At 36.8% G+C, this 18,628-nt stretch overlaps 1 protein-coding gene across 3 annotated transcripts in view; it reads right to left on the reverse strand.

The window, feature by feature from the left end:
• Window positions 1-18,628, reverse strand: part of CRBN (cereblon) — a 23,369-nt gene continuing 4,741 nt past the window's right edge. For 2 of the 3 annotated variants that reach the window (XM_032325631.1, XM_032325641.1), the window contains exons 3-11: window positions 18,145-18,347; window positions 17,120-17,269; window positions 13,030-13,189; window positions 6,045-6,107; window positions 4,761-4,845; window positions 3,886-4,001; window positions 2,962-3,026; window positions 2,115-2,246; window positions 1-721 (exon numbers count right to left, since the gene is read on the reverse strand). In XM_032325631.1, coding sequence (XP_032181522.1) covers window positions 541-721; window positions 2,115-2,246; window positions 2,962-3,026; window positions 3,886-4,001; window positions 4,761-4,845; window positions 6,045-6,107; window positions 13,030-13,189; window positions 17,120-17,269; window positions 18,145-18,347 — 1,155 coding nt within the window. In that variant the 3' untranslated portion in view covers window positions 1-540. The remainder of the gene's footprint in view (window positions 722-2,114; window positions 2,247-2,961; window positions 3,027-3,885; window positions 4,002-4,760; window positions 4,846-6,044; window positions 6,108-13,029; window positions 13,190-17,119; window positions 17,270-18,144; window positions 18,348-18,628) is intronic. The other variant, XM_032325652.1, reaches the window with a different exon arrangement.

An 18,628-nucleotide genomic window follows, 5' to 3' on the forward strand; every position in this document is an offset into this window, starting at 1 on the left:
CACTAACAAATGCGTAAGGAAATGAACACTATTTTGGGGCTCAAACTGTATATTTTAACTCTTTTTAATATTTTCAAAATTTACAAATCAGTATGAGAGAAACTCAAGAAAATTAAAGGACCTTGTATTTGGCACCCTGGCTTTGGGAACTTCCGTCAGAGCACAGGTAAGAACTTGCTGTTGGTTCCATGTATCACAAGCAAGTGGCTAACCTCGTGTCAGAGGAATTACAAAGAGGTTTGTGCAGGAAACCCATCTCCTCCCTTCCAGACAGGTCTTCATGTCCTAGCAGGCCAGACTAGAATGATACCAAGGTACTAAGGTAGATATTCCTAAAAACCAAGTTTTCTAGACTGTTTTTCATCCTTTCAATAGTATATTTTAATTTAAAACTTCAAATACCTTTTGACTAAGAAACTGCAACCTTCCATATAATGTTGCTTTTTACTTGGGTATGCATCAAATGCAGTAATTTCCAAAGCAGATCTGATTTTACAAAACCAACTTAATAAATATTAACTTTATCTCTACTGCATTTGTTTATAAGCAAAGTATTACTTTGTCAGGGCTTATCTCATCTTCAGTGTCTGGGATAGTGGGCAGCAGAGCAGATCGAGTCAAACCCCAAAATTTTTGAGGTGACATGTCTTTTTTGGTGGCCGTAAATTTCCATCCAATATGGCTTGCACAGATCCTACACTGGGCGATAGTCCAAGCATACCTACAAAATTAAAGAAGGGTATCAGCTAAGGAAACACATCTCTGTACCCCAGGCCTATCATTGTATAAAGCTGTTACCAAGACAGAGCTAAATTCTATATTGTTTCCTGAAACAAACTTGATTGTGCTTTTAAGCTGTGTTTTTTTTTTTTTCTTTCTTGGCATTGGACAAAAAACTGAATCTTGTTGATAAGAGATTAACTTGCAGGTATCTTTCCTTGGTGGTTTTGTATTGTAGTCATGATACAAAACACCATCCACCTCCAGAAAGACATTCTTTTGAGTTAAAATAGGTGGTGGGATGGAGAGATACATGGATTTCTCATCTAAAAATCTAAGAACTACTTCACTGAAGTATGATTTTGTCAGAAAATTCATCCAGAAACTCAAATTATAACTAGCAAAATAAACCAAATCATGTAACTGAAACCATTCCCTAGGTATATTCCCACATGTTTATTAACAAGTTAATTCTAGTTTTACATTAAAAATCTAAGAACTACTTCACTGAAGTATGATTTTGTCAGAAAATTCATCCAGAAACTCAAATTATAACTAGCAAAATAAACCAAATCATGTAACTGAAACCATTCCCTAGGTATATTCCCACATGTTTATTAACAAGTTAATTCTAGTTTTAATCCTTATAAATAAGACTGGACAATCCAAGTGATATGGTCCTATGTCCAAAATGGCAATTATTATTTTTAATTTATTTTAGAGATAGAAAGGCTGGGGGATGGTGTTTTAAGCAAACGTGGGGCTTGATCTCAACTATCCTGAGATCACGACCTGAGCAGAAACTAAAAGATGCTTACCCAACTATGCTACTCAGGTGCCCCCCCAAATCTCTGCTTGCCTCTTTCAAAAATCAAAGAATGACCCAGAATTCCCTCAGCCTTACTCTTTTCAAGAACCCTAAGTAGTTCCCAGGTGGTGATGCTGGTCCTAGGCTCCTACTTTGAAGGGCACTGGGCTAAACAGAAAAAAAATTTGAAGACAACCAGGATTCAATGGCTTTTCCATCTGTTTTGTTTGTCACTGCTTGGGAAATACTCTCTGGTTTGAAATACTACAGAATGTGGTTTAGATACAGTTTTACTGGGTTATAAGCCAGCTGGTTTTCAGAATGAGCTAAAAGGAAAAATGAAAATTCTGGATTAAATGCATAGTTAATTTAAGGATAACTGCAGTTGGCAACCTTCTAACTTTATGTTTAGTGAGAGTATGCCAAAGTAGCTGTTACTAGCCATTCATAAAATGAAGAGCATTTAAATAGTATTCATCTCATTGTCTATTTTTGATTATAATTCTAACAACTCTGCTTAGGACTCTGTCCAATTAAGCCCCCCCCCCCCCCCCCCCCCCCACGGCAAAAGTAACCACCACATTACCCAGGAAACCAGCTGTGCTCTGTAGAAGGCCGGCCTATGAGGTTCAAGTTGCAAGCCTTATACACGGTCAGTGTCTCATGCACATATCCGTGAGGATTCACATAAGCTGCCATCGGTCCACACAAGGATAAACTGCAAGAGATAATCAGCATATAAGATAAGTCAAAAGGGGAAGGAGAAAGTCTAATTAGAGGTTATATGAGTTAACATCAGACCTTTCATATGTAAACAGGAGGTTGGGAGTCAGCCCAGTTTCATTCAGTCTACATGTTTGTAAAACGGAGCTCATCTAAAAGAGTCTCTGAGAGTGAAAGTACAGTGAAAAGGTCCTATTAGGCATCCTTGGGTAACTGATTACTTTGTAGGCAACAGTTTCCTTACTGTCCTGATTTATAATTATCATTTTGTACTAAATTATCATTTTGTACTAAAGTAATTCTTACACATTTATGTACTATCATTTTGTACTAAAGTAATTCTTACACATTTATGTCACACAGGATCAGTACATGTTCAGAAGGGCCCTATGTGTGCCTAGAAGATCCTACCTGAGGCATTCACCTTAGGTCCTTCATCACTAGGAAGATAAATTATCTAGCAGGAATGGGGAAGAAAAGAATTGCCCCCTTGTTTGACTTTACCATGCCCGTTACTTGTGAATAAGATCTTAAATCACCACTGCTGCTGAGCACCCAGTCAGGAAGGGTTTCTTAAACTCCCTTAGAGCATTTGCTGAATGACTGTTTTTAATAAGGAAGATATATGGATAATGGAAATACAGCCTTGACTATAACTCTGTTAGAGCAGTTGGGAAAATGTATTCAGAAGTATACTGAACATTTCTCACCTGAATATTTCATTTTTGGTTGTTATTTCTGTTTCTTGACATTGTTTACAGCAAAGAGATGTACACTAAAAAAATTAAGAGAAAATTAGTGGGGAAAATTCACACTTGTTAATTATGTAATTACAAAGCCCATCAAGAAACTAAAGTATTGCTCCCTCTAAATACCATGCTTTCCTTCCAACCATTCAAAAACAGAGTTTTAAAGTAGGACTAAGAAAACCTCTGAGATCTGACACATACTCACTTATAAAACTACTGACTTTGTAGGACAAAAAGTAATAGACACTTATAAGCACAAATGCTTCGTGTAGAAATGGAAGTGTTTGAGGGATGTAAAAACAGTCTAAGTGTCTGTATGATCCCAAATGAAATATCTAAATTATCCTTTAAATCATGTAAAACTGGGGCACCTGGGTGGCTCAGTGGGTTAAAGCCTCTGCCTTCGGCTCAGGTCATGATTCCAAGGGTCCTGGGATCGAGCCCCGCATCGGGCTCTCTGCTCAGCAGGGAGCCTGCTTCTCCCTCTCTCTCTCTGTCTGCCTCTGCCTACTTGTGATCTCTGTCAAATAAATAAATAAAATCTTAAAAAAAAAATCATGTAAAAATAGCGGGGTGGCTGGGTAGTTCAGTTGGTTAAGTGTCTGCCTTCGGCTCAGGTCATGATCTCAGGGTCCTGGGACAGAGTCTCATGTTGGGCTCCCTGCTCAGAGGGGAGTCAGCTTCCCCTCTCCCCCCTCATTTATGCTTGCTGTCTTTCTCTAGGGCACTCTCTCTCAAATAAATAATTAAAATCTTGAAAAAAATAAATCATGTAAAACTAGCGAACAACTAGTTTTCTAATTGCATGACTACATGACTGGGTCGCATAGATAATCAAGCCTAAAATATGGGTGTCATGAACATGGTAACTTTACTCATACTCACTTTATTCATAATATCTAGTTCACAGCGAAGTCGTTGGATGGCACTGCCAATTTTAAGGAGCTGAATCCTTAATACATCATCAATAGGAAGACAAGCAGCTACTCTGTAAGAAAAATCTTAAAGACATGGTGTTTTTTTTAAGTTTTAAATATTTGAAGCAAATATGAATCATATAATAATGTCTTTTTGAAATAAACCCTCTCTACAGAGTTCCCAAAGAATGTATTGGACATAATTATAAACAATACTAAAATACACTAGCTATTGAGTATATATTCTTAGGAAGTTCCAAAATTAGTTTCTTTTCCCACACTTGGTTTTAGAAATGTCTTTTATTTATTTTGAGCAATATAGGTGGGAAAGTTTATTGCAGTGAGAGTGGCAAGCTCCAAAGAGCTGTGCCCTGGAGTTTGGGTTTCTTTTATTAACACTTTTTTTTTTTTTTTGATCTTTTAAACATTAAAATCAAACCCATGATAAAAGAAGTCAGTCTGCTACAAGACTAGAAAAATGGCTACAGTAATTGTACCTAATAATTAGAGAGATTATATGTACGTAAGATAAATAAGTCTTAGAACTAGGGTCCTTTTCAAAGCCATCTTAAAGAGGGAGAGTCCTGACACTCAAGTTTTTGAATGTGCCCCATTTACTGCAATTTGGTCTGTGGCCATAACACCCTGAACATGCCTGATCGTGTCTGCAATCTGAAGATTAGACTGCTCACAAAATTGAAGAACTCTCTTACTATTAATTACTCATTTTTTTTAAATGTTCAAAACAAATGTCTATGCTTTTCAGAATGAATAAAAATATTAAACAGAAAAATGATTTACTAAAACATCAAAGGCCATAGGAAGGAAGTAGACTTTGCATACCTATTGGATTTGAAGGAAGAGAATCATCTTTTAGATTTTCATCCCATTCACGCAGCTGTTTCTTGATTCTATCCATTAAAGTTTCCTTGTTTAAAATAAAAGCAGCCATAATAAGGTTCACAGACTTTTTAGAACTTAATGCCAGATTTTCAACTCATAAAATAAAACTAATGTATTAGTAGCAACTTAAGTTCTCACTGTACTAAAATCTGAATCCCTTTTTAAAAGTGTCTGTTTTCTTATGCTCTGATGACCAAAGCCCCAGTTCATGGGCCAGCATTAAATTGGCTTTCCAGGCCCCTCTCCTCCACTGTCTTTTCCCAGTGGCATAGGCTCCTGACTTGCTGTCCTTTAGGTGTTCTTTGATCAACTGTGTGGAACTGGCCTCTCTTCTTCCCCTTTCTAGGATGGCTTTTCTGACTGTTTGTAGGGACAGTGGCTCCTATAAACTTCACGAGCACTTGCTACCTACATACCTTACTTGGCACCAGTGCATACTATCTTTTCACAAATGTATGCGAACAGTACTTGTTTATCTGTAATGGCCCAAAGCTGCTGCAGGACAGAGTGAACTGTTGTTTCCTTTAGTGTTGTGCTTGCGGTAAGTGTTCAACCTTCAGTGCTTAGTCTTTTGAAGCAAGATTCCACATCTGTGCATGAGATGATTCACTAAGGGAAATGACTAACATTTGTTGAATGTCCTACTATGTGCCAAGTACAGTAACTATCATTATTCCCATTTTTAAAATCCAATTATTTAGGTAAGTAATTTACCCCAACCACAGAGGAAACGATAGGAGAGTTTCAAACAGAGTCTTTTGTGTCTAAAACCCAGATTCTTTGAACAATTCCAGTTTAAGTTTTGAAAGGCATGGTGATGCCTAAGTATTACAATTTGAGAAGCAAAACACTTGAGGATGTAGAGGACGGACTAACTGGGGATCAGGAGATAAGAAGTTTATATTTTCGTATAGGAAAAAAACCAAAATAATATTACGGGATTCTTTAATTTTCTAAATCTACTATGCTCACCACATTTCAAATCCTTAGTAGACCCCAAAATGTCTCATCTGTCCTAAATTTATAAGCCACTAGAAACTAGGAAAATGAAAAATCTTATAGATTAAAAACAAAGTGAATTCAGTAGTATCTGATTTCTTTGTGCTCTACCTAAATGTAAAAGATGGGATTAGTTCTGAAAATGAGATACCACTGAGTATGAAAGACTATGACCCTTAATTATGACAAGGATTACCCCAGAAAAAAGTATAAGGTAATACTTACAGCATCATATAAGGAATATAGCCAGCGAGGCCATGAAGTCAAATTTGCACAATGAAACTTTCTCTGAAAACAGAAAAAAAAAAGTCACTTAAGAAACTCTGTAAAGATTCTTATAGTGGAAAGAAAAATACCTGAAAATTAATTTTGACCCTGGAAAAAAATTTTTACTTTCAAAAATATGGAACATTTTGTAGATAACCCTGTATCTGGTGGTTTTCTATTAAATTTGACAATCATGTTTTCTAAGATTTTATTTATTTATTTGACAGAGAGATCACAAGTAGGCAGAGAGGCAGGCAGAGAGAGAGGGGGAAGCAGGCTCCCTGCTGAGCAGAGAGCCCGATGTGGCGCTCAATCCCAGGACCCTGAGATCATGATCTGAGTAACCCACTGAGCCACCCAGGCCCTAGAATCGTCATTTTTACTGGCAAAGTTCATGAAATTTCAGTGCCAAGCAAACTTAGTAAAATAAAGATGAACTTGAAGAGTGACTAAACATACTTCGGTTGACCACATTACCTGCTTTTATACTATTGATTATTTGTTGGTTCAGTATGTGCAGTGAAACTATCATCCAAATGGTCTTTGTGTAAAACTTTAAATGGCTTTCAACTGAATTACCAAGAGGCAAACGTAAGAAATGAGGCAATTCAAAGAAAACAATGATCATACACTTGAGACTCAGCATGATTAAGTCTCCATTTAACAGAATTCAGGAAAGGGGAAAAGCACTGGGTGTGTCTTCCAATTGTTGCATTTTGGAATCCAAATGAGAGTGGGCCTAAATCCATAGAAAAATGTGAATTATACTTAAATTTCAGTAGAATTTCTAAATTGATGAGAAGTCTCAATAATCATTAAGATGTCAGTCCTCAGAGTTTATATTCAATACAATACCAACATGATTGGAATTAAGAAGCATAAGTTAAAGTTCATTTGGAAAAATAAATGTATAACCTACCAAGAAAGTCTGGAAAACAAGGTGTTTTATAGGACACAAAAATATGATTGGGAGAATACACTGCAGTAGTGCTGTTAACAGCAACAAACTGGAGACAACCTAAATGTCAAGGAACAATGTAATACATTGTTGTGTCTGTATACAGGAGGGGATATACTGCACCTGATCAAGCAAGGCCTATCAAACCTGAGGAGAATAAAGAAAGATTACATCTTTCTCAATAAAGAAAATAAAACCTACAGAGGTACAGATATTCATACTTTTGTAGACTGTTAACTAACACTGGGTATGACACAGGAAAAGTGGGTGGGAAAGGAGGAAGGTGGCTTAACACAGACTGTCCCACAGTAGAACAAGCAAAGCAAGCTTGTAAGACTTAACAAAATGAAAGGGAGATCCTATGCTTGTACTCGCAAGACCAAATGGATGTGAATTGAGGAAGGTACACGATACCTGTAGGAAAGACTTGGGACTTAGCGGATAGTTATGAACTAACCTTCGTGCTGCAGAGCTCATATCCTACTCTCTTCTGCAATCCTGTGCTTGAAGAAGTCCAGAATCTAAGATGAGACAATAATGTTCCCCTTCTCTGACAGTCATAAATGGGAAACTCAATTGTCAGGGGCCAGGACAGGATGCTAGGAGGAGGTCAAGAGTTTGCTCTACAGATGTTCAGTTTGGAGCTGCCTCTCAAGGGGACATGATAATTATTTTAAAATATCTTAGGGAAATACTTACATGGATGAGGATAGACTTGTTTTTCAAGGCTCATGAATCAAAGGATTCTTTAATGAGATGAATTTTTGGTTCAATATAATCCTTGTATTTGAAGCTACCAAAAGATAGGTCTGGGATGGCCTCCAAGTACATGTTTGAAAAGTAATTTAAGCCAGAGGAGCGAGAACATAAGACACTTAAGTTACTCTCCAATCAGTTCTTTATGTTTAAGCCAAAAAAAGTTAAGACTAAGGATTTTGGTCACAGTACAAATAAATACTACAGAATAAAAACACAAAATAAAAACACTAAAGCAGCCTATCAGGCAACCCTGATAACAGAGGCGTCTATGTCTGTATGTGTCTTACAAAAGTTCTCTAGTTTGGTAGCATTATCATCCATGTTCCAAAGATAGGGAAGTGGAGGCACAGAAGGATGGTAACACAGCTCATAAATGGGAGCTGCTAGACTGTGCATCCAGGGAGTATGACTAACCATTATTCAAATATTCAAAAAACACTTTAAGCGCCCAGTATGTGTCAGGCATTTGGGGTAAACCAGGGATTACAACAAAGACTAAAATTCTTGCCCTGTGGAGCATATACTTAGTGCAGAGAACCTTACTTTCTGGTGGTATACTCAGAATTATAATATGACAAAAATCCAACAAAGCTTCAGTGTGGCTGGCTGACACACACTGCACACTCCCCGTTCAGTTATTAACCTACACTTAGAATGATGGGAGAATGATCATTTTTATAATACAAAAGCATATAATTTTATTTGGCACTCATATCAAGATAGGAGCCAAACCAATTTATTCATCTATAAACATTCCTTCCCATGAGAACATAAGGCGACCTGAGAGCATGGCCAGCTAGTCTACTGAGAGCAGAGCAGCGGGTCAGGATGGTAACCACATGCCCTACTGCCCATGCGTGCTTGGTGAATGTGACCAACCTGCAACACAGGTGTCTCAGTTCTGTACCTTTTTACAGTGAGAAGGCCATTAAAATTCTTTATCAGGATTATCATGACAGACTCTAAAGTTCTAATCATAGATCAATTAAATATATTTATCCTTCATATTTGTGATGTGTTTTATACAGTCAACTTTACAACAGTATTATGGAGACTAACAACAAAGCAGAAGAAAATGAAGAACATGAATTTGGTCTACAGGATACCCGGTCATAGCAGTGAAGGAAATTACGACCTTTTCAGAAAATGCTGACAGGTCAATAGGGAGCCATCAGGTAAAAAAAAACCAAAAAACCAAAAAAACAGAACTGAATTCATAGTTGGATAAACCATAGATGGATAAAAGCTTAAAAGTTTTGATTTCATTAAGAGCAGTGAAATCAACAATCAAAAGTAAAAGATTACATTTTTAATATTTTTTTTAATAAGATTCCTCTGGGGAAGTAATTTCTAGATATAATTCAGAATACAGAGGCATTGACAAAGGTAAATTCAACTACGTAAGGACAAAAAAAAAAAAAAAAAAAACCTTTCTAAAATATGCCAAAGACAAGTCACAAACCAGGGAAAATGTTTGAAACCTATTAGGTACAGACAAAGGGTAAGTTTCCTGACATATGATGAACTAAAAATCTACAAAGGACAAATACAATGAACAGATGCTTCTTAGTAAAGAAAATACAAATTGCTATTCAACACAAAATGTTACACCTCATTCATATCCAAAGAAATTCATATTAAATCTCCAAGAAGATTCTGTATTTTACTTATCAGATCATCAAAAATTAAGTTGAATACTACACTGTCTGTGAAGCTGATACCAGGGTACACTTAGGGAAAACCTCTTTAGTAAGGCAGTCTGAAAATATCTGTCCAAATTACAAATGCAGCTTCCCCGTCCTCCAATAATCCCATGTCTCAAAATTTATCATACATATTTACGTGTACGAAGGGTCAGTGTACACAGTCATCTTTGGGGACTGGTTAGACACAGGCTAGTGCAGCCACACCAGAGAACACTGCAGCTCTGGCAGTAACAAGGAAGCTGTGTTCCAAAAGCCAATACAGAAAATCTCCTTTAAGAAAGAACAGGTCAGGGACAGTGTATCTTTCACATAAGAAAACGGAACAAAATGAGAATATCTGTGTCTTCACAGAGAAAGTATGGCAGACTTAGAAACCAATGTGTGAGCCTGCACTGGAGGGCTTTGCCCTTGGGAATCAGTCAGTGTTCAGTTCTTCCCTGTTCCATATGAGCATGGCTTATAAATTCAGCAAGACTGGGAAGATGAGCATCAAACACTTTCTTAACTTGTTTCCACATTTCAGTTTTTTACATTTCACAGTCAATTCTTTTCTGATGAACGCAGTACTGCTGTAATGAATGAAGAGATAGTCTGGGTAAGGAGGGAGTGTACTTAAAAGTGTACTTGTACGTCATGCTCCCGAGTAGGTTAAAGAAAAGCTTCCTCACTGAGTACACCACTACAAAAACCCAGGGAGGGGTGAAAGGCACTGAGATAGGAAATAAGTAAACATTAGTTTCAAAGATCAAATCACAGAACAAGGAACATTTCCAGATGGAAATGAACTCTGGAAGAGTGTTCCCTGATTATCCTGGCTGAACTCCTTAGGGATTAGGGACATCTTCTCTGATGCTGTCCCGCTAGAGTGGACGATGACACAGGAATACTAGTGGAAGCTTAATTCTTTGTCATTTGGGAGGTGCAGTTCTCAGTGGCAAATGTGGAGAAGTGTGTGCAGTTTCAAGGTTCACTGAATATACATCAGGAAGGCCACACTCTGAGACCCTCGAAATACCATTTCTGCTAAAAAGGTAGGGTAATTTGGTAAGCTTGGGTTGGCTTAGAATCACACGAGCATCTTCCAATTCTGACTACCTACTTCTCAGACATGGAAGACAAACGGATGCACTGCTTAGGACGCTGGTGGGTAGTATGGGGCAGATGTGAATAAACTCTATGAAGAGAGGAGTGAATTGAGCCTTAGATCCATCTAAAGACAAGAGATATTATGCGATTTAGTCCTGTGGTACGTTAGCACCTGGCTAACAGTGCGGTAAGCCAAACCAGAGACAGGGCCAGCACATGTGGACGCCAAGGACACCTACCATCCCCTTTCCCTTCACTTTGTGAGTGGCTCAGGGCGGCTAACAGTTTTTTAGGCCATCTGCAGTCCAAAACAGATAAAGCAATTTTTCTTGCCTAGTGATCTAGACCCAAATTTCAGAACCTAACAAACTTTACTCAAATTTTAAGCAAGGGAACACATTTAACAATCTGCAATACACACAGGATGAAGGAACTGTATTTCCTAAACCTAAAACTTATTATGCCTCTCTTCTTCCTTAGCATCTTCTGTTTAGTCCTTGGCAACTCTGAACATGAAAGTAACCCAGTGCTAATGTTTGAGGGTCTAGAAGAATTATTATTATTATTATTATTATTATTATTATTGAAATAAGACCTGGTTCCAAACAAACATGCCTCCTTGGTCTTTTCATGTCTGGCTCTATTTGCCTGTGGTAAGCCAGTGGCAGCCCTGCTGCCAAGGCCTAATTCGGAATTTACTGTGAACAAGCTAAGGTGCTTTAGCCACAGGACAGGAAGTCAATCAGTAATTCATACAAAAATTAGAATAAAAAAGCAGTCTTATTTGTTTAACTCATCATGTTCAGGGTTAAGATGACAAGATCCCACAGACAAGGACACACAGCCAGCACGGAGCACTTAAGCCAGGAATGAATGTCTGTCACACCCTACCGCTTACCACTTTACAAAGAAAAATTAGGATTTTTTTCATGGTTAATTTTTAACAACCAATCTTCGTGCAGAAGAATGATACAAATCAAAACACTTGATATCTCCTAAAAAACAAGTTCATGGTTGAAACATGCAACTATCTAAATATGATAAAAATAGGCAGCATCTTGATGCAGTTTCCTTGCCACATAACATCACACCAGCACCTGGTGCTGAACACACTATTAGGCATTAAACAACTTAATAAATTCCAAAGCTACTTCCTTGGAGCCCATGTACCTCAGAGCTGACTCTGACATACTTATTTCAAGTGATATTTAAAATGACCACGGTGACAAAATCTAAACTAAAACAGGGGTAAACTATGTCTCTATCAGGTTTGAAAAACGAAGGACTGCCTAACTATACAAAAGTTGCCTGCAAACTTAAGGCAGTATTTCTTAAATCTTCAAAAATATTAGTGTTAAGGTGGCATGGGAATCCTTAAGCAATCTAAACATTTATTAGATTCTTTCTAGAAACACTTGTTAAAACACACAAAACCATGTCTCTAATTGTCCAACTGAGAAATAGAATAACAAGATCAAGAAGCCTACAGACACCTGGTTATGAGTCTGCTGCCTGCCAAGAAGCCATTCTCACAAGGTCCTCTCTGAAAACTAGGTGAACTCGACCTCAAGAACATTAAAAGTGGTGGTACATGGACTACTGCAGAATACTCCTTTTTCAGTTGTCTATAGTGATATTAAATCAGGATCCTACGGTAATTTACTCACAATTAAAACCTGCATGACTTGACAAAGAATAGGGGTGATGAGTGCACAATTTTTCAGGTTAAAATAGAAATTATCTCCATATTTTAAAAAGATAAACCTCAAAGAACCTGTACTTCCTAAATTTAAAAATGGATAGTCATTTCCTTTAGGCAGGAATTGTATACTCAAAACTGATACATCTCAAAAATGAGTAGAAACAGGCTTCATCAATTATTTTCTAGCGTGTTCTAGCCAAAAGGATATGTGTAAGAACTAATGCCGAAACAACCAATGCTTTAACAGAGCACAAAGTCTCAAGCCAACTTTTGTGGTGTCAACCACAATGTATAAACAGATAGCTAAAAAGCTTTTCTTTCAGAAGTCCAGAAAAATTCAAACACATGACTACTATGTGCTACTTGAAACTCTTCTTTTAAGATAATGTGTTTGTAATTCAAGAGCCACACATCTGATCTGATGGTAAGAGATTTAGTAAGAGATTTCTCCAGAACTAAAAATCACAAACTATTAATTAATATACAACTGATAGGCATAGCAGCAGGAACACCTTACAGAACTGTGACATTCTACTAGTTTTGCAAACTGCTTTTACATAAATGGCTGCCCATGAAATTTTCAGAAGCTCCAGCTTTGATCAAATGCAGCTAGAGTATTATCACAGAAGGTGTCTGGGGAATGAATCATGAGAGTTGTTTGTGTTCCTTTCTTAAATACAGGAAAAAAGCAACCTGTCTTCATTTTTTGAAGATGCATAAAAAGTTTCTCACCTTCTGGTATTTCTGCCACCATTTACATGAATACTGGTCTTCCCATGAGACAGGTTTTGAAGGAAATATCTGGCATTTATTGAGGGATTCTAACTGAACTGCAGACATGGTTGAAGGCAACACACATTCAGGAAGAATTTGCACTTTAGCTTGCTGGATTCTAAAATAAAGAGAACCAAGCATGGTGTTCATTTTTAAAATAAACTAACTCAAACTATTAAGTTTCTAAACATTATGGGTAATTTTAAATACTAAGATTTTCAGTTTTCTTTTTTAAACATATCCATAGGATACTGATGTTAAGATGCAAGAATTTTCAGAAATACTTTATTCCAGAAATTATACCAATGTTAAAATCAAAATAACCTAAAGCATAGATTTTCAATCTCACTGTGAAATGTAAAGGGAGATTTGTATATTTCGGATAAATATAGAGTCTACTGATGAAATGAAATTTAAAAAATCAAATTACAACCAACTACTACTGCTTGATACTTCTAAATTAGTTTCTTAGACATTCTTAAATACCCTACACCCCCTCCCAGATCCCCATTTGCTGCCTGGCTTTTACACCTGTCCCTTCTCCTAAGTCTAATCTAACTGGAAGAATAGGTAGAGAAAGGAATAGAAAATCAAGAACCCACTTATATGGATAGTTAAAGTAAGACTACAGAATTACATGTACCCTGTATTGATATGTGCATTCTTTTTTTTCCTCCTCAAACATTTAACCTGAAAACGCAAAGAATCAAAATATGCATATTATTTTTTCTTACCTAAAAATTACTTAAACTCCCATGAGAGTGAAGTCACCATTTCCAGACTACTTGAGAATATCATACCCACAAACATCTCATCATGAACAAATGCCAACAGGAATACTGTACCTATGAGCTATTTTCTTTTGAAGCATTTCTCCTAGAGTACGGCTCTTGAAATGCAGAATATATTAGTACATTTGAATGCTGGAACAAATCACTATCAGACTGACAAAGTTCAATGTATTACAGTTTCTGCTTCATTATTAATTATGTTTAGAAATTCTCAAGTGGTTTTTCATATTAATCACTGCCTTGACCCACAAAAAGTTAGGAGTGAAATTTTGATACTTCTACTTATTTATTAAATGAAAATGGCTAACATGGTTAGACTCATTCCACTAACTTTATTTCCCTCCTGCAAGCTCAAATTTATGTATGCATGACTTCTGAAAATCTTTAAAAAAAAAAACCCAAACATGTTCAAACTATATTCAAATTGTTCTCATATTATTAGAGGTCATTAAAAACAAAAAAAAATCTTTCTTCAGCTGTCACATGAACACAAATAATCTTATTTTTAAAAACAAAAGTGTGTGCCATTCTACAGAAATGTTTAGAAATCTGAGTCTTCCTGAAGGTCATTAGCTACTAAATCATGAATGATGTTTAACTCAACTATCATGTAAGATTTTACTGTATTATAATAAAAATATCAATGTTACTGAAAGATCGGCTTTCTGATCCTTTTACTGATTAGTCTGCAGTACCAGCTGTCCCAACTGCCTTGCAGGACTGAGCAACATTCTCCGCTGCTTTTGCTAGACATGCCCAGGGTCTGCTGCACACACGTACTAGTTCTCCCACCTGGTGGGTTCTGTTTTAAATAAACCTACTTTTCTTTCTTTACAATCTGTTTATAGCCGTTGCTTTGTGATTATAGTTACATAATTTATGTAAGTAATATAAAAAAAACCAATGAAATATGACTTAAATAAAATGGCTTTAATGAATAAAGCTGAGCAATAAAAACTGCTTTCAAATTAGGTTCAGACAGTTCTAGTAATTCAGATAATTACTGATTATTGGTTTTGGATATGACAGGTAAGAGAACTTGTCCTGTAATTCCCAACAGGGTATTAATCTCCTTCTCTCCACATGCTAAGGAATCCTCAGGAATTTTTGAAGGGTTCTATGGTGATTCAATGACACACTTCTACTTTTTCTTTAACTTTTCAAAACAAACAAACAAACAAAACTTTCCATGTGTTCAGAAAATGCCGAAGAAATAAAGACTCCTAACTCAGAAGAGGCCAGAAGGCAGTGCTATACAGTTTTTAAATGAAGGGCCATTTACATAAAAGAGATGTGACTATTATCTAGCACTACTTGACTGGAGAAAAGGAAACTGGCTTGAGTTTCAAGGTGCTATGGAGGGAGTTCAAGTAGAGTAAGAGGAGTGTAAGTTTGGAAGTCAGGGGACCTAGAATCAACCAAATGTTGCTTACTAGCTGCATGAATTTGGGAAAATCACTTCCTCTCTCTTGTACTTAGTTGTCTTATTTGGAAAAAGAGGAAAATGCCCTATATTATCTCCATCTCACCATTTCTACTAAAGGGAGTTACAAGCCAGAGGGGCAAAGCAGAGAAATCCCACTCTAGGGAAGCCTTTTATAGTAAGAAAGACTCACCTCTGTGAGAGGTCTTAGCAGTGGGTCTATGGAATAATAAAGAGAATGTTCCCAAGCCAAATCTTGTCTAACCCTATCAGTTTCATGTTTATCTTCATTAGAGTCAAACATAGTCTTTGACCTGTTTTCAGAGTTAATGGTCTACTGCCATCTTGTGTTGAAAAGTTTTTTCACAATCAAAAGTGAAGAAAGCCTCACAAACATACTTTTCTCCCAAGTCATTTTTCTTTTATGGTTCCTATAATATAGTACCCACAAATAATAAAAATTTTCTAAGTAGGAGTATAAGAAGTACTTTAAATATGGAACTGTTAGTAAAATCTGCAGTAACAAAACAGCTTGCTAATTATCACAATGCAGAGCCCTCAGGAGCACACCGTTTCATTCATTCACCTAGCATTTATGGTTCTAAGTGTAGAACATACAGGTAGTTCATCTATTGATGGAGACTGATATACAATCCTATAATGATAGTACAGTGTATTAACACCACAAGAGTCTGTACTGGGAATGTTCTGGGGGTACCACTGAGGGCTCTGGCATCTCATCCCTCATTTTTCTATGCTTTCTCTAGCCCCAAAGGGTTGCTTTATTGTCCATTATACTTCCATAATTCAGTGATATTTGTAAATGTCCACCATGTGAACAAGACAACACTTCTGAAGTTCGACGTGTTCAGAGGATATTATCTGTTCAACACAGAGGTCAGGTAACATTTTCAGTTTCGCTGTAAAGAGACCAATTCACTAGGACTGGGTGAACCCCAAGAATCTGTATCCTTATAACATATCACAGGTGATTCTTATGTGCCAGAGTTGAGAACCACTCCCTCAAGAGGTAACATCAATTATCTGGACAAATGCTTATTTTGTTTTGCTTTGTTTTTAAAAGGATAAAGAAAGGTGAACTGGATTTTTTTTTTCTTTTTTTTTTGATAAGGTTAGTGATACTTTAAAAGCTTGAGCCATGAGAACCATACCACAGAAACTGTTAAAACAACATACTCAGAGAATTTCCAAACTTTATAAGGCACAGAGACAACAAGCATTTACTGACCACTTATTATATGTTAATACATTCGTGGGTGATGTAAAATTCACACCAGAGATGGGTGCTAACTGCAAATGGCTTCTACAGCTCAGATAGAACAGCTGGCAGGTGCAACTGGTGTGGTTTTCAAATATCACAGGAATACTGCAACCACCAGTTGCCCCGGTGCGCACACAGAGAGAGCTCAGAAGATTGTGGCCTCACCACTCTGAAGAGAGGTCTTCAATCCCAAAGAGGCCCTATCCCCAAAGACAATGCACTTTGGGTTTATATGACTATTCTCAAACCTGGAGGGTCATGAGAATCACCTGGAAATCATGAAAAAAAGATGCTACAGCCTCACCCAAGGTTAAACCACTCTTTAGGGAAGGGAGATGAGAACGAAACCCAAGCTTGTATAATTTTAAAACTTCCTAAGTGGTTCTGATGCATAGCCAAGATGGAAACCACCAGGCTATAGCTTCAAAGGAAAGAGAACAACTAATTCAAAGTTACAAAATGTTAAGGATCAGTACAATAGAAAAAAAAATATAAGAAAACCACCTGATTTAATGATGTACACACAGCTTTAAGATCCATGTTATTTCTTACCCATCTGACTGTGTTCTTAGCTCAAGGACTTTGAACCTTTGTCTTCCAATTGCTTTCACTTTCACTATCTCAATTCCGAAATCCTGTTCTTCTCGATAGGCATATATCTCTGCTGTTGTTCCAAACTGTGCTTCCCTCTCCTGTATATTACTTCCAAGATAAATTTTAAAAGGAAATAATTTTGAACATTTAATTTTTAAATATGCAAAGGTGGCAAAAAAATTTAAATGTGCAAAGTGACAAAAGCAATACACATGATAAAAAAGTTACAGCATTTAGCCCTTACTGCAAAGCTATTATCATTTTATTTTGAAATCACATGAGGAATGCAGACACAGAAGGCTTCAGTATTACAATGAGAGCAAAAAACAACAACAACAAAAAAAGGAATTACAATTAGAGCTCTTTAGGAAAATAATAGGTCTCCCTAGTCATTGAAAATGATCTAAGACTGACGGGTTTAAACTCTCATTTTCCAAACGAGACATTCTTTTACTTCAGTAGACCATCATTGCTGCTGCTTAATATTAGCAGCATTGTAGTTGGGTGGGAAATCCCCGCATTCATTTCCTGCCTCTACCACTGATTTCCTTCGGTTGCCACAGAATACCTGAAATACCAGTTTGCCACTGGTCTATAACGGGACAACTTATGAATTCCGAGAGACAGAGAAAAGAACAAGTTACTCCTTTGTACATTAAAATGTCAAAGCCCTCTTTCTCTTTAAATAATGACAGTGCTTGAAAATAAGATTCCAGAAATTTTCATTAGACAGAAGTGATTAAATTTCAAATATCAGAAAGCTTGTGTGTTACAGTAAATGTCTGATCTAAATGGTAATAAGAACAGTAAAAATAGTCCAACTTGCACTTTCAATCTTTTCATCAAAATTTCTTACCTCACATGCTTATCTAGTCTCCTGTGCATGCAAAATAATAGTCAGGTTTGGCTTTAACACTGACCTCTGTCTGCTGTGGCTCTACATGAGAGAGAATGTGTTAAGCAAATTCATTCTAATATTTTACCTGTATGCAAGAACTGCAAAGGTTCTGTCTTTCTGAATTAAATTCCGCACCATACTGACTTCCTGAGGACGAAAAAGCTGAAGAGGTAAGGTCTGCCCAGGGATCAGGATCATCATCACCTGTGGAAGAACTGGAATAATCTGACAGCTGTCGTCATCGTGCAAGGTCCTGCCATGAAATTCTTCCATATCAGCGCCCAGATACTATTTAAGAAAACACATATTCACTGTCATTTTCGACATGTAATAAAAGTACAAGCTCAACAGACTAAAAAGCAAATCAGATTAGAAGAAATATAAACAGACACAAGTATTTACTTAAATAACAAAGTCAGTGCATCAGCCTCCCACATGAAAATCTAATTCTGATTCTTACGAGCGGAAGTTCTATTATCTTTTGAGGAATGTCTCACAAATTCAAGAACATTTTTTAGTTCAAAATATTTTTCTTTGACTAAGATAAAAAACCTCTCTATGTCCAAATA

Source organism: Mustela erminea, chromosome 1 (assembly GCF_009829155.1).
Source record: "Mustela erminea isolate mMusErm1 chromosome 1, mMusErm1.Pri, whole genome shotgun sequence".
In the NCBI taxonomy this organism is placed as follows: domain Eukaryota; kingdom Metazoa; phylum Chordata; class Mammalia; order Carnivora; family Mustelidae; genus Mustela; species Mustela erminea.